This window comes from Leucoraja erinacea, chromosome 7 (genome assembly GCF_028641065.1).
Source record: "Leucoraja erinacea ecotype New England chromosome 7, Leri_hhj_1, whole genome shotgun sequence".
Lineage (NCBI taxonomy): Eukaryota > Metazoa > Chordata > Chondrichthyes > Rajiformes > Rajidae > Leucoraja > Leucoraja erinaceus.
Genome location: NC_073383.1, coordinates 30,314,865 through 30,330,944, shown reverse-complemented (window position 1 = coordinate 30,330,944; position 16,080 = coordinate 30,314,865). Strand labels below are relative to the sequence as shown.

At 45.8% G+C, this 16,080-nt stretch overlaps 1 protein-coding gene across 3 annotated transcripts in view; it reads left to right on the top strand.

Moving 5' to 3' along the window:
- Nucleotides 1–16,080, top strand: part of ly75 (lymphocyte antigen 75) — a 111,997-nt gene that overhangs the window by 61,686 nt on the left and 34,231 nt on the right. For 2 of the 3 annotated variants that reach the window (XR_008723732.1, XM_055638124.1), the window contains exons 17-21: nt 542–577; nt 1,947–2,122; nt 3,179–3,243; nt 7,680–7,774; nt 11,208–11,365. Coding sequence is in view for 2 of the 3 variants with exons in the window: in XM_055638124.1 (XP_055494099.1) it covers nt 542–577; nt 1,947–2,122; nt 3,179–3,243; nt 7,680–7,774; nt 11,208–11,365 (530 nt within the window). In the remaining variant the exon portion in view is untranslated. The remainder of the gene's footprint in view (nt 1–541; nt 578–1,946; nt 2,123–3,178; nt 3,244–7,679; nt 7,775–11,207; nt 11,366–16,080) is intronic. The other variant, XM_055638125.1, reaches the window with a different exon arrangement.

Sequence of the window (16,080 nt, the reverse complement as noted above, 5' to 3'; positions counted from 1 at the left end):
CTTGAAACGTCTTAATCTCTTCTACCTTTGTCAGTGATACCAATGTGGACTAGATTATTCCTAGTCTTTAGAATACAATGAACTAATTAAATAAAATGGCAACAAGGTTAGGCTGATAATCATTTTGCTCTAAATTGACAAGAAAGTATGCAATTTTATGATTCATTTCATTTGTTTGTTTTATTGTTTAATCAGTGTTGGGTGGAATGAATCATAACAAACTTAATTTCTAACTCTAACTTCTTAATTTCTAATTTCTAACATAGTTAAAAAGAGAACAAATGTACTGTGAATTTCCATAGCTTGTCCCCAATTATTTTTATATCTGGGGTAATTGAAGTAGAAAAAGCAAAAATTGTCATATAAAGCCTCGTGTATATTCTCAAGGGATTTTACCAAGGTTACAATGAGAGATTTGTAGAAATTTTACTGAAATTTCATTTGAAATTTCATATATTGATATCTTTTTATTGAATCCATGCTTCATAACTTGAAATTAAAAATTTCCATCAATTTATGAATTGTACTTTCTCTTTGGCAGGTGTTGAATTGAGGACCCCAGACTGGTATATTCCAGGTAAGTCGGTGTACAAAGCGTAACTCTTGTCTGAATTGTACTGAGTGTACAGCATGCTGGAGAAATTCAGCAGGTCGAGCAACATCCATGTAGGGAAATGGACTGTCAGTGTTTCGAGTCAGGACCCTTCATCTGGTCCAGTCCAGTAATGTTGACTGTCCATTTTCCTCCACAGACTTTAGAGCTGCAGGGTGGAAACAGGGTTTTCAGCCAACCAAGTCTGTGCCAACCAGCAATCACCTTATAGACTAATACTACCCTACATACTCAGGACAATTTACAATTCTACCAAAGCCAATTAACCTGCAAATCTGTATGCCTTTGGGATGTGGGAGGAAACCGGAGCACCCAGAGAAAATCCACATGGTCATAGGAAACTCTGTACAGACAGCGTCCATAGTCAGGATCGAACCTGGATCTCTGGTATTCTTAGGCGGCAGCTCTACAGCTACACCACTGTGCCACCTACAGATGCTGCTTGACCCATTGAGTAGTTCTAGCAGATTGGTGGAAACCCACTATTGTGCAAATATTTGGAAAGGTGTCCAAAAGAGGGAAAAACATAGAAACATAGAAATTAGGTGCAGGAGTAGGCCATTCGGCCCTTCGAGCCTGCACCGCCATTCAATATGATCATGGCTGATCATCCAACTCAGTATCCCGTACCTGCCTGCTCTCCATACCCCCTGATCCCCTTAGCCACAAGGGCCACATCTAACTCCCTCTTAAATATAGCCAATGAACTGGCCTCAACTACCCTCTGTGGCAGAGAGTTCCAGAGATTCACCACTCTCTGTGTGAAAAAAGTTCTTCTCATCTCGGTTTTAAAGGATTTCCCCCTTATCCTTAAGCTGGACCCCTTGTCCTGGACTTCCCTAACATCGGGAACAATCTTCCTCCTTAAAGGAAATAAAGGACACGTCTGATATTCATAACATTGACTGTGCTTGTTGTTCATATTTTGCTCTTTGGCAACTGCCCATTGCACATCTGTTTGACCTGCCCACCCAGGAGTCTTGACTGAATCTGGTTGATTTCCCCCTCAGCAGATGATGCGCGGATTTATGGGTGGGTTGTAAGTTGGACTGCAACAGTGCTTGGGCAAATGGTAAGTTGTCATCATTGCCACAGGATGCCAAAAAGAAATGTAGAAATATTTTCCAGCATTTACACGGACTGTTTAAAATACCACGTTCCACAACCACCACCTCCTCGACATTGGAATGTAGTGACTAATGTAAAATAAAAATACCGCAGATACTGAAATAAAGTAAAAGGGTGTCATTTCTTTTTTCTTTGCGAGGTAAACTCGCATTGAGGTTTTCGTTTGTCTAACTGCTTCACCATTTTCCTGTTTGCATTTCTTCAGATGGAGAGAGTATTCATGGGCCCACAGTTGTTATTGATGGGAATGAGTATTGGTTTGTGAACAATACTATGCTAACCTACCAAGAAGCTGATCTATATTGCACAAGAAATGAGAGCAAATTGGCTTCCATAACATCCAGACCTGCAATAAAAATGATTAAAACTCATCTACAAAAGGTAGGTTGTGTCATTTTTGTCATTTTGCAAACTTGATAACTTTTGGCTTTGAGTATGTGATCTTGTGCTATGAAGCATAACCAAAACGATGTAATATAGGCTATTATTGTCATGTCTCCAATCAAATCAGATAATACTGTAAATACAATCAAGCCAAAATCAAGTACAATTAAATGTGCCAGAAACGTGAACCACACTTTTAATTTCAATTGCACACTTCAGCTAAGTGAGGTGAAGCTTTCTCTCTTTGGAGAAATTTAAGAATGCCTCATCTCCAGCTAGGCTACCTAAACATGTACTTAATAGAAAAACTATCTCCACTTTGGGGTTCTTAACCAAGAATTTGACTTCCAAAGGTTAGATCATACAGGAGAACAGTTTTACATTGCCACCGCAAGGCATTGCAGAATGCTTTGTAATCCTGCATACATAAACTTCCAAATTTTAATAACATTTATTATAAAATATTCACCCATTTTATACCCAAAGGTCTCAAGATGTGCAACTTCAAGGATGTCAATTTTATCCTAGCTTGTTGCCACCATTCTCTGGAATCCAAATTTACGTGAATTGAAAGTTACCACGTGGGAGCTGATCGCTTGGCTCGATACAGACACGATTTACCAATGACTTAACGCTGCTAAACAAACCTTTCTAAATCTTCAGGTGGATGAAATTCAGATGCATCAAATTTATGTCCAAAAAGGACTCTGTTCCCTTGATCTTGTGACAACTCGAGAGCATAATGAGATGAGAGGGTGGGAGTGGAGAGAGAAGGAGGAAATGTATAACTCACCTCCCTTAAGGCTGAGAAAATCGCTAATGGTTAATGTTTACGTCTGGATTGGGCAGGGATTACCATGTTATATTGATTAACGTGGAATAATAAAAATGCTGGACCAAGTTATGGAAAAGGACGTATTCCAGTAACCAAGTCGAAGGGCAACCACATGAAATAGGAAGGAGCTTTTAAGTAGACGAGTTGAGAAAGAATTGTAAAAAAAGTGCCCAGCATGAAATTGCATAAAATAATTTTTTTTTCCTCATTTCCCGCAGCACTTTGCTATGTTGCCAAAGTGGTGGGTAAAGACGATCGATTATAATGTAATGAACAGTCGTTTGTAAGTATACATTATTACCATAATATTACCTCTCCATTATTCCTTCTATTTATTGTAAAAATTGTTTTCCGAACGTGGTGATATCAGTCCATCATATCTCACGAGATGTTGTGGAGCTTATTTTAAAATGTTTGACATTTTCTCCAACTTTTTTCTTCATCATTGTAAGTGTTTAATTTATCTGCAATATAAATTTTATTTGTTTCATATTACTTTGTAATGGAAAAGTTGATAGTTTCAACTTAGAAACCCATTATTTATTATGCTACAAAATAAAAATCGAGAAGGCTCGTAATATTCAGAAAGTCAAGCAGTCTCTGTTAAGTGAAACATTTAATGGCAATGAGAAGTCATTAACCCAAAATAGTTAAATCTGTTTCTCTCTCTCTCTCTCTGCACACTAACGGCCTGACCTAATGAAGATCATTTGTTCAGTTGTCTTTGTAACTTATTCATTTCCCCTGTTCTGAACCATCTTACACTTGTCTTCAGCCTGAAGAAAGGTCTCGACCCGAAACGTCACCCATTCCTTCTCTCCAGAGATGCTGCCTGTCCCGCTGAGTTACTCCAGCATTTTGTGACCTACCTTCGATTTAAACCAGCATCTGCTGTTCTTTCTTACACATTACACTTGCCTCCTTTATGTTCACTACATTGACAAGATCTCCATGTGCTGCTTTGACCTTGTTCCCTTAAAACTACTGACCTTCACAGTACCTGACATTTTGAATGGTTCCTTCATCACAGACGCGACCCTATTCCCATCCAAAATACGATAGTTGCAGTTTCTTATGTTGCCACAGTGGTGGGGAAAGAGAATTAGTATAATGTAATGCACAGTCATTTGTAAGTATACAAGATATATAAAACTGTGGCTAAAGATTGTTTCCTTTCAATCTGTCATTTTATCTTTAACCTATCCATGAAAACTTTTGAACTTTTGTCATCAATGACAAGATTGGAACTGACTTCCTGACAATTCCCCAATTGAATTTATTGGTCGATGTGACCTGCAACTTCCTACCACCTCCCACGCATATGTTGAAAACCTTCCTCGACTATGAAGAAAATCGCTTTCAACTTGACCTGCAACAAAAAAATTATCGATTTTTAAAACGGCAACCTATTTTTAGTCGAGGCCGTTTTTAAACATGATGGAAAAAATAGCAGCAACCTAGATGATGCCTCGACCAGGCGGAAACCACTTTCGACCATTAGGGAGAGTGACCAAAACCTCCTGTGACCCCATGGAAACCATGGGTGGTGGGCAAGGTCACCAGAGGTTGATGTTTAGGTCTCGTAAGTGGGACAGGGGCTTTACTACTCTCCCATATCCTCCTTTAATAATAATAATATCTTTTATTGTCATTGCACGTCAGTACAACGAGATTTAGTATGCAGCTTCCAACCGATGTAAAAGAAAAGTAAAATAAATAAATAAGCTGTGTGACTTGACCATCCGAGGGAGACAGTCCAGGGGGGGTGGGGGCACTCAGCAGGGCCGGTTCAGAGCCGCTATAGCTCTGGGAATAAAGCTGTTTCTGAGTCTGGAGGTTCGGGCGTAGAAGGCCTTGTAACGTCTGCCGGAGGGAAGTAGTTCGAACAGTCCATTACAAGGGTGTGAGGAGTCTTTATGGATGCTGATGGCCTTCCTGAGGCACAGTGTGTGGTAGATGCCTCAGGAAGGCCGTAGCTGTGTCCCAATGATCCTCTGCGCTCAGTGGACGACGCGCTGAAGAGCTCTCCTCTCCGCCTCCGTGCAGCTGAGATACCACACAGAGATGCCATACGTTAATATGCTCTCTGTGGTGCAGCGGTAGAACGTTGTCTACAGCTGTTGGGGCAGACCAGTCTTTTTTAATATCCTCAGGAAGAACAGTCGTTGCTGTGCCTTCTTGACCAGCGCAGCGGTGTTGGTGGACCATGTGAGGTCCTCTGAAATGTGAGTGCCCAGAAACTTAAAGCTGGACACTCTCTCCACACTTTCCCCATAAATGGCGATTGGGGCATATTCTCCATTGCGGGACCTCCTGAAGTCAATAATCAGCTCCTTGGTCTTGGAGGTGTTTAGTGACAAGTTGTTACGTGCGCACCAGTCCGCCAGGTTCTGCACCTCCGCTCTGTATTTTGTTTCATCACCGTTGGTGATCAGCCCAATCACTGTTGTGTCGTCTGCAAACTTCACGATGGTGTTGGTGTCGAATGCAGGAACACAGTCATGAGTGAAGAGGGAGTAGGGCATGGGGCTTAGTACACAGCCCTGTGGGCGGTGCTCAGGGTGATAGTGGAGGACAGGTGCGGACCCAGTCTCGCTGCCTGCGGTCGCTCTGTCAGAAAGTTCAGGATCCAATCGCATATCGGCGAGCTGAGGCCTAGCTGGTGGAGTTTGGTGGTGAGCTTGGTGGGGATGACCATATTGAATGCAGAGCTATAGTCAATGAAGAGCATCCTCACGTACGTGCCCTGTCTGTCCAGGTGAGTCAGGACAGTGTGAAGAGCCAGAGAGATGGCATCCTCGGTTGATCTATTTGCCCTGTATGCAAATTGATGAGAGTCCAGTGAGGCAGGGATGCTGGATTTGATGTGGGAGAGGACCAGCCTTTCGAAGCACTTCATTGGGATTGGAGTTAGGGCAACCGGGCGGTAGTCGTTCAGGTTGGTGACTTTGGACTTTTTCGGCACCTGCACTATGGTGGCTGTTTTCAGGCACTTGGGGACCGTTGCCAGAGATAGAGACAGATTGAAGATTCTCATGAATACCTCCGCCAGCTGTACAGCACAGTCCTTTAGTACCCTTCCCTGTACTCCATCCGGGTCTGCAGCCTTGCGTGGATTGATCCTACACAGAGCGTACTGTACCTCCCGAGTGCTCAGTGTTAAGGCCTGTCCCTCCGCCATGGCCGGGGTTATTCCACTCCTGGTGGTGTTGCCATTTTTGAAGCAGGCAAAGAAGGTGACCAAGTTCATTGGCCAGTGTGATATCACCGTGGGGGCAGGCGGGGCTGCTCTTGTAGTCAGTGATGTCCCTGACACCCTGCCACATGCTTCTGGTGTCCGCGGTATTGAAGTGGTCTTCCACCCTTTGCCTGTGGATGTCTTTGACCTTTTTTATGCCTTTGTTCAGGTTCGTCCTGGCCGCACTGTATGCAGAAGTGACCCTGGATTTAAAGGCATTGTTGCGTGCCCTTAGCAAATCCTCAACCTCGTTGTTCATCCAGGGTTTCCAGTTTGGGAACATCTTTATTTGCTTGTCCATTGTGACAGTCTCCACACAGCAGTTGATGTAGGAGAGCATAGTGAATGTGTACTCCTCCAAGTCTACCTCTGTACCACTGGTTGCCTGTTGTGCAAACAGGTCCCAGTCGGTGCGATCAAAGCAATCCTGGAGTTTTAGGGTGGCGTCCTCATGCCATATTTTGACCGTCCTTATTGCAGGTTTGGTCTTGCGGATGAGGGGTTTGTATTCAGGCAGTAGAAACAGTGAGAGGTGATCGGATTGTCCCAAGGATGGGCAGTGGAGAGCTCTGTAAGCGTCCTTGATGTTGGTGTACACTTTATCCAGCGTGTTTGAGCCCCTGGTAGGGCACTGCACATGCTGGTGGAATTTGCGGAGTGCGGGCTCGTAGGTCGACCTGATTAAAGTCCCCTGCAACAATGAAGGCACCGTCGGGGTGAGCATCCTGCTGCTTACTGATGGCCGAGTGCAGCTGTGTTACAGAGTTACAGAGAAAGGTTGAACAAGTTAGGGCTTTATTCTTTGGAGCGCAGAAGGTTAAGGGGGGACTTGATAGAGGTTTTTAAAATGATGAGAGGGATAGACAGAGTTGACGTGGAAAAGCTTTTCCCACTGAGAGTAGGGAAGATTCAAACAAGGGGACATGACTTGAGAATTAAGGGACTGAAGTTTAGGGGTAACATGAGGGGGAACTTCTTTACTCAGAGAGTGGTAGCTGTGTGGAATGAGCTTCCAGTGAAGGTGGTGGAGGCAGGTTCGTTTTTATCATTTAAAAATAAATTGGATAGTTATATGGATGGGAAGGGAATGGAGGGTTATGGTCTGAGCGCAGGTATATGGGACTAGGGGAGATTATGTGTTCGGTACGGACTAGAAGGGTCGAGATGGCCTGTTTCCGTGCTATAATTGTTATATGGTTATATAGGTTAGCATTAGCCTGTGGTAGGATGTATATGGCCATGATGATAACCACAGTAAACGCCTTATTTGTTTGCTTCTTCGAATATCTCCCTTGGATTACCTGGCCAATTTTCCCATTTTGTGACTGAAGCACTTCTGTGCAATTTTGTACTTTAAAAAATATATGCCATTATTTTCAACCTTGGAGGAAAGGGGGGAATATTTTAACCAGAAACCGACCTATTTAATAAAACAATTATATAATGTACTGTGACATCTTCATATTTTCTTCCTTTTTTAGTTTGAGTCCATATGACATTTACCACCGATTTATATCCTTCCACAACCAGTACAGGGATTGTTGGTTTATAACCCCATATTATGCGAGGTGGAGAGGTAAGCGATTTATTTGTTTATCTTTATTATGTATTCAAGTTTCAGGTTCATTGTTTTCAATTATATGAAATTTATGTAACATATTTTAGCAATTGTACTGCTTTAAGTATAATTGATTATTTTTCTGAAGTAGTTAGATCTCCTGTTTTACCGATGCTGTTGTTTTTCCTGAAGACTATTATTTTTGAGTCACCTTTAATAACCATAGAACATACAACAGCACAGCCCTTCAGCCCACAATGACTGTGCTGAACATGTACGGTTAAACTAATTTCCCCTGCCTGCTCGTGATTCACTTCCATCCATTTACTGCATATTGATGGGGCTATCTAAATCCTCTTTAATACCTCTTTTGTATCTGTCCCCACCAGCACCACTCACTGTTTATTTATTTTTTAACAAGCTTAACACTGTACATCTCCTTTCAAATGGTGTCCCTCTCGCCTCAACAAAGCCCTCTAGCCTTTGATATTTCCACCGTGGAGAAAAAGATTCTGACTGGCTACCCCATCCATGCCTCTCACAATTTTATAAACTTCTATCGGGTCTCCCCTCTGCCTTCGATGCTTCAGGGAAAACAATCCATGTTTGTTCAACCTCTCCTTCTAACCTGTGTATGATGTTATTGATGTTTAGGTCGATAGAATGATCAACCAAATGTGTGTGTGCTGTTTAACCCCATTCCACTATAACCTCCATTCCTAACCTCCATTTATCAAGCCAAATCTATCCAAATTTTTTCTCATAACGTGAATTTCCTTTTATGTGTTTGTGCATTTTGTGTGCTTTTGCAGTCCCTGCAACAATCCTTCTTTCCTCTTGCCCTTCTTGTTACAAATTGCAAAATTATGTAGCATACATGGGACAGAAACCGATCATTTGGCCCAACAAGTCCACTATGTTCATGCTCTAGATTCCACTGGTTTTATCTCCTCAAAATCTATTCGCATAACATAGGAAACGAGAGTCGAGTGATTTAATTCTCATATGTACCGTCGACGGAACAATGAAATTCTTACTGCAGCAGCATAATAGGCCTGTAAATGCAGTACACACAGATAAAATATAATAAACAAAACTTCAATCAATTAATAACCACAGTACTAGTGCAGAAAAAACCCAACAAATCTGTAGTGCAACCAAAGAACGAACATGGAAGTTAATAGTTGAGGTTAGTGTTGTGTATATTCAGGAGCCTGATGGTTGTTGGGAATAAACTATTCTTAGAACCTGGTGGTCATGGTTTTCAGGCCCCTTTACTTTCTTCCTGATGGCAGGGTATGAGAGGGTAGCCAGGGTGTTGTCAGTCTTTGATATTGGCTGCCTTTTTGAGGCAGTGCCTCTTGCAGATCCGTTGTGATTGACCACGTAATGTTCACCACTCTCTGTAATCTCCTTTGTTCCTGGAGGTTCGGGTTGCTGAACAATGCCACGAGTCAATATGCTCTACTGTACACCTGTCAAAGATCGAGACAGTATTTGGCAACATACTGAATCTCCTCAAACCTCTAAGGAAGTAAATGGGCTTACTTTATGTTTTCATCAATGTGCTGGGCCCAAGACGGGTCTTGGGAGATATGTACAGTATTCCATCCTCCCTCTAGATTACAGCAAACTACCCAGTACTTGCTTTAACCACTCCCTGTGGTGGGGACCTCCAGATGCGTTCATTGTGTAGGTTGACTTCCTCTGAATTCCCTAATGGATGCCTCCTACTTTACTCTCTTTGAGAGTTTGCCCACACAAATTCCTATAGCATTCTCAACTCTAGATTTACCTGACCACAAATAACTGAAGATCCAGGCCTTCTGTCTGTTTCTCGACATTCTTCAAAGGGCCCAACTAAGCACATCCCTGGCTCTTATTTTGGCACTAAAACATTGTTGTGGGTCTTGCTCTTGTGATGCTAGGTGAATGGACGTTACATTTGGTGGGAGATAGGTGAGAGAATGCTTGCAGGAAATTGTAGGGTTTGCTGAGCAACAGTGCCCAAAGGAGGAACACAATTGCTGCAAAGGGGTCATGGGGTCCCATTGGGCCAAGAACCAGATGTCACATGCAGGAGGTAGGAGAGAGGTTTTATAGGCATGTGTACATTCTCTATATGCCCGTACAACCCAGGGAACCCCAGCATGTGAGGGGCAGGTTCACATGCACTACAGGTGCACAACTTTTTATCCGAAAGCCTTGGGACCAGACACTTGTCGGATTTCGGACATTTTCGGATTTCCGAATGGAAGATTTTTAGCGTAGATTAGGTAGGTAGCGCGGGCGGCTTGAAAAGTCTGGAGCAGCTGCCTCCTCCCCGGAGACCGGGAGAATCATTGCATAAATGTTAGTCAGTTAGTTTGGAGGGATTTTATGTGGTGGTGGTGGAGTAGGGGTGAAGGGGGAAACTTTAATTCTTAGTCCCCTACCTGGTCGGCGACTCCCAACCTCGCGGAGCTGGGGGCTCCGTCTGGCCGCGGGCGGCGCCGGTTGGAGCTCCGACCCCGGCAACTCTACCCCTGGCTGCGCGGCTCCAAATCCAGCGACGCTCCGCGAATGTTGGGAGTCGGCGGCCACAGCGCTCCGGAGCTTGCCGCACGGCGACCCGGTAAGGCATTGCCCGCTCCCCGCTGGTATCCCAGCGCTGCGACACCGCCGACTCCCAACATTCGCGGAGCTGGGGCGTCCGGCCGCGGGCCGCGCTAGATTTGGAGCGCCTCGCAGCCAGGGATAGAGTTGCCGGGGTCGGAGCTACAACCGGTGCCGCCCGCAGCCCCACCGGCCTTACAGCGCTGCGGAGCCTCTCCGACCAGGTAGGGGACTAAGAATTAAAGTTTACCCCTTCACCCCCCCTTCACATAAAAGCCCTCCAAACTAACTGACTAACATTTAAGCAATGATTTACAGATGTTTAAGCGTCTCCCGGTCTCCGGGGAGGAGGCAGCCGCTACAGTAGTACAGACCTGGGTTGACCGTGGGTCGTTTCGGGTCAAGTTTGGCACCAAACGCGAGCTTTGGTGTGCAGACGACATCTGGAAAAAATGGCCGGTTTTCGGAGTTTTTCGGTTTCCGGAACTCCGGATAAAAGGTTGTGCACCTGTACCTCTAAACTCATCTGGCGCTCCCGACATGGCATCCTTTACAGCACCATGACCAAACGTAGACCAGGCGACTATTTTGCAAACTCCTGCGCTCAGTCCACCAAGACCTTCTGGACCAGCCTTTGATGAATTTTGCATGTTCCATGATGTTGTTTGTGGTGGGAGGAAGAGGGTTTACACCAGTAAAAGAGTGATGGGGAGAAGAAGACAAAGTCAGATGTATTTCCCGAGAGAAATGTCTAAGATTGCTCTACTCAAGATTAACCTGATTTTCAAAAGCATAGCACCATTTTAGTTTGAGGATTGTGCGAACAACTTCTAATGCTTTGTCTTTAACATTCCAGTCTTTTCCCCCACAGAATATCATGAACAAATTGACTGCTTCAGGCGCCTTCCATTTATTTGTCAAAAGCTCAATATATCGTCACTGGAGCCATGGTCTCCTGAAACTGGTGATAAGGGCAGTCCATGTACAGGTGATTGGATCCCCTTCGGCGATAATGTAAGTCGAGGCTTTCTTATAAGTGTCACATTAAACTACTAGACCAAGTGCAGACCCGTTGGGTCTGTTCCCCCAACGTGAGGTTGTGGGGGGGGGGGGGGGGGGGGGGGGGCGGCATGCAGCGTCACACACACTAACTCCCCCCCCCCCCCCCGCACACTCACGCTAATTACCCCCCTTGATATAATATTAATATTATGAATTTGCTCCTTTTACCCCATAACCACCCTATCTACTGACGCATAGCCCCCAACTTGCAGTCACATCTAGAGGGGGGGGGGAGGCGGGGGATGAGAGTGAGGGCAGAGAGAGAGAGAGAGAGAGACAGACAGAAACAGAGATAGGGGCAAGAGGGAGAGGAGGGTGGGGAGGAGGAGAAGAGGAAGGGGGAGTGAGGGGGGAAAGGCGGGCGAGGAGAGAGAGAGAGGGTGAGAGTGAGGGGGAGAGAGAGGGGTTGCTGAGAGGGGGGTGAAGCGGGAGGGAGGGTGGAGGGAAGAGGATAGGGAGTGTGGAGGGGAGGGGGTTTAGGGGGGGAGGGAGGGGGGAGGGGAGGGGATGGGAGGAGGAGGGGGGAGAGAGGATGTGCTGAGGGGGGTGCTGTGAGGGGGGGAGGGGAGGGGAGGGGGAGTAGTGGGGAGCAGGGAGGGGGAGGGGATGGTGGAGGGGGGGGGGGGTTTAGGGGAGGGACAGTGGAGGAGGGGATGCAGTGGAGGAGGTGGAGAAAAAGAGGGGAGAGGGAGAGGGGGGAGAGGAGAGGGAGGGGGAGAGAGAGGGGAGTAGAGAGGGGTGTGCTGAGAGGGGGAGGGGGGGAGCAGTGGAGGGAAGGGGGTATGTAGGGGGTGTGTGGAGGGAAGGGGGTGAGGGGGTGTGTGGAGGGGAGGGGGGTTATGGGGTGTGTGGACGGTGGGGGGTGGGGGTAGGGAGGAGGGGGAGGGGGTTTAGGGGTGGGAGGTGGGGGGAGGGGATAGGGAGGAGGGGGAGAAAAAGAGGGGAGAGAGGGGGGGGAGAGGAGAGACAGAGTGCCTTTATATTTCAACCCAAACAACCATTTGCAGGCAGTGCTTTTTTACTTTAACCATATTTTCATTTTCAAACCACATTAAGGGCACTTACTCATAGTTGAGTGGACATGTGTTCAGTTTTATTCACAGCTCAGAGAAACGTGACCCTCTGCCTTCCTCCAGCTTGCAGACACTGATTGAGGCACACCACTTCCTGGTTTTATAGTCCCTCCCCCCTGCTGCCAGCGGGGGCAGCAGAGAGAATGGGGAATTTTGTAAAATCATTAATATCTCTGTCATATTTCATCGACGGGAAAAACCCTCGGCACACATATGGCGGATGGGGGCTCTGAGCGAGGTGGCCAAAAATGACGGCCGTAGGTGGCGGCGTTCTCTCGGAAATCCCAGCACAGATCGCCAAAACCTGTCAAGAATAGAGTTTTAGTAATATAGATATATGTATTTATAGTTGAGAGGTATAGATACGGTGGACAGTTGGAACTATTTCCCCAGGATGGAAAAATTAAATGCTAGAGGCCATAGCTTTAAAATGAGGGGCAGTGTAAAGGAGACGTGCGGGGCAATTTTTTTTTTTTTACGCTGAGGTTTGTTCGTTGTCTTGTCGAGTCCACACACAAGATTAGAAGTTGTTCAGCCAGGGCTAAACACACTTCTTAGCATCTGCATACAATGGTGTCTGCCTTGTGCTTCTTGTGTGTGGTGGTGGAAGATTTGGTGGAAACAGGGCTGCGACGTGAATGCTCTTTCCTTCCTGACTGAGGTTTGTGAATCCCAGGAACACGCTACCAGGGTTGGTGGTTGAGGCAGATACGATTATGGCTTTTGAGGCTTTTGGATAGTTATATGAATATGCAGCGTATGGAAGGATATGGATTATGCGCAGGTAGCTAAGAGATGGTCTTAGCATCATGTTTGGCACAGACATTGTGGGCCGAACTACTTGTTTTTTGTGCTGTACTGTTCCAGGTTCGATATTTAGGAATAAGGAGCTCTTTTTTTCTAGTGTTCAATGGAATTTTCATTTGACTGGGAAAGATGATATTTTGGGTTATGCATCATTAAATACAGAAATAAGGTTGTATGCTAAATATCAGTAATTGATCAGAAGGATTTGTTCTTATGCAGTATTTGGGTACTGATTACTCTTGTCAGATAAAATCTTCAGTGCATTGGCTCTAAACTTCCAGATTTTTCCTTTTCATATGATTGGTGTATTTTAGATCTTTCAAAGAGATTGTTTCTCGTGCATTTCCATTGTCTTAGTGGCTTGGATCTCAGAGCCCTGATCAACCTATGGTTCTTCAGTGTGTTGCCTCGAACAATTGAAAAAGCATGGTAAAAAGGGCTGCTCCTGACACAGCCGTCCAACAGCTGGCCTCTGAAAAGTTGCTGTTAGCAATATCTAATGCAGATGTAGAACAGCTAATCCAAGCCTTGTCATTTACATGGGCCATTGCTAACACTCATGGGTGGGAAGCCACGATAGAGAAATATAGAAAAGCCTTGTTTTGCACAGTGTTGGAGGAATTCGGCAGGTCAGACATTCTGTGGAGGGAATGGACATACGATGTTATGGGCTGGGACCTTGCTTTAGACTCTCGCTTTTCTTTTCTCAATTTTGTAATCCTACCTTTTTTTAGTCTACATGCTAAGCGTCGTTAATGAAATACAGATTACTTGCTAATATTTCTAATTTGAAGCTTTGATACTGGAATCAGAAATAGAGAACACAAACCTTCTTTGTGAAAGGACACTTTTTCCAAAGCGTTCGTGACTCAACCAGAAACCCCACTTCCAGGGCCAGCCTTGAGCCGATTGGACAGATTTCGTCCAATTGGGGCCCCGCGCTAATTTTCCGTATTTCGTACGGAAATACAAATTTGCGTTGTTAAATACAGATTTTTTTTTTGTTAAACATTCACCTTGTTGAATACGATTTTTTTTAAACGAACATGGATAAAAACCGCTGCACCAGCCATCAGACAAAAAAGGTTTGTTAACTAACACTGTTAGCACTTGTTAACAGCCAGTAGTTAACACTTAGTTATACAATGTGTCATCAATGCATCGATCCACATTCCTCGGTAAATGTAATTGTTTTTTGACCAAATATTAATTACGCCACATTCCTTTGAATAAAATTCACGGGACTCCCAGGCATTTTATTCAAAGGAACATTTTATTCAAAGGATCGTTGTGTCTCTGTCTTTTACTATCTTCCTCCCACTCTCTCGCGTGCTTTCTCTCTCCTGCTCCCCTTCTCGCTCTCTCACTCCCTTTCTCTCACCCTGTCGCCTCAGCATTCTCGGAATCATTTGACGTTTTGCGGTGACGGCTGCATCTGCGGTTCCTTTCTGTTGGGTGGGGGGGGGGGGGGGGGGGGGTCCCGGGCCCGTGGTGGCTCCTGGCCCATTCCTTCCGTGGGTGCCGCCTTGCCCGCTGAGTTCCTCCAGCACTGTTTTTTGTTTGGCACTGGAGTTGAAGGTGGACACAGGGGGCTGGGGTGGCTCTGCGGGATGGGCAGCAGCTCTGGGGAGAGGGTTGTGTTTCTGGTCGAGACCCTTGTTCAGACAATCACAAGTACTCTCACCGACGAGAGTTCAGTTCAGTCTGAAGAAGGGTCTTCTCTCCAAAGTCGCTGTGTTGCCTGTCCTGCTGAGTTACTCCAGCAGTCTATCTTCAATTTCAGTGTTAAATAACATTTCTCACTGGGCTCCGAAGGTTAGGTTGTTAGCCAAGAAAGTTAGATCAAGAACGATGTTGCTGTACTGAGGGATAGCCAAGTCTATCCCTCATTGCTAGCAGCTGATGAGAAGCGGCTGTAAAGTGGGAAGTGGCTGTAAAAGGACAGCGCCGCTGGGCGGGGAGAGTTCCTTTCACAGCGTGTGGGGAGTTCCTTTGACAGAGTGTGGGTAGTCTGTTCAGGGGTAAGGTTGCGGGGAGGGCAGGAGCGTTGAGAAGGAGGTTGTCGGGGATCATGCCAGCATCCAACTCGAGAGCGGGTCAGCGGACGATGGATAACAGGACAGCGGGCAGTGGAACTTACTCCATATGTCAGTGCGAGTAACCTCAATTGGTCCCTTGTTCACGCTGACACAGGAGTAAGCTCCACTGCCCGCTGTCCTGTTGTCCATCACCCGCTGACCCGCTCCGCTCCGCTCTATGATCTGGTCCCCTCACTGTTCAGACAGAACCGCACTGCCAGAGGTGGGCGGGCTGGCAGAATGCGCTGAGGTCCCGGTGGCCGCTCGTAGCCATGCAAGCTGCTTCCTTCTCTCCCCGGCCACAATGCGGTGGCTCTGCGCCCGGAGCACCGTAGCAGCGGTGAGTGAGTGGTTTACTGGCATGATCCTCGACCCCCTCCTTCTCACGCTGCTGACCTCCCCGCCACTTTACCCCTGGCCAGACTCCCCACATGCTGCGAAAGGAACTCTCCCTCCAATTGGTCCTTTGAACTAGTATTGTCATTCAATAAGATCACAACTGATTCAACTTGTTCTGGTATTCTCCCGTTTTTCCCACCATCTCTCCACCTGCCATCACCTACCACCCCCCCACCCATTCAGTAATTCAGAAAGAAGGAGATTTGGAAGCCTTGGGCAAATTGAATTTGTTACTTTCTTTATTTTTTATTTTTACGACGAGAAGAACAATCTGCACATGCGCGGTTTAAGATTTTTTCAAAAGCCGCCT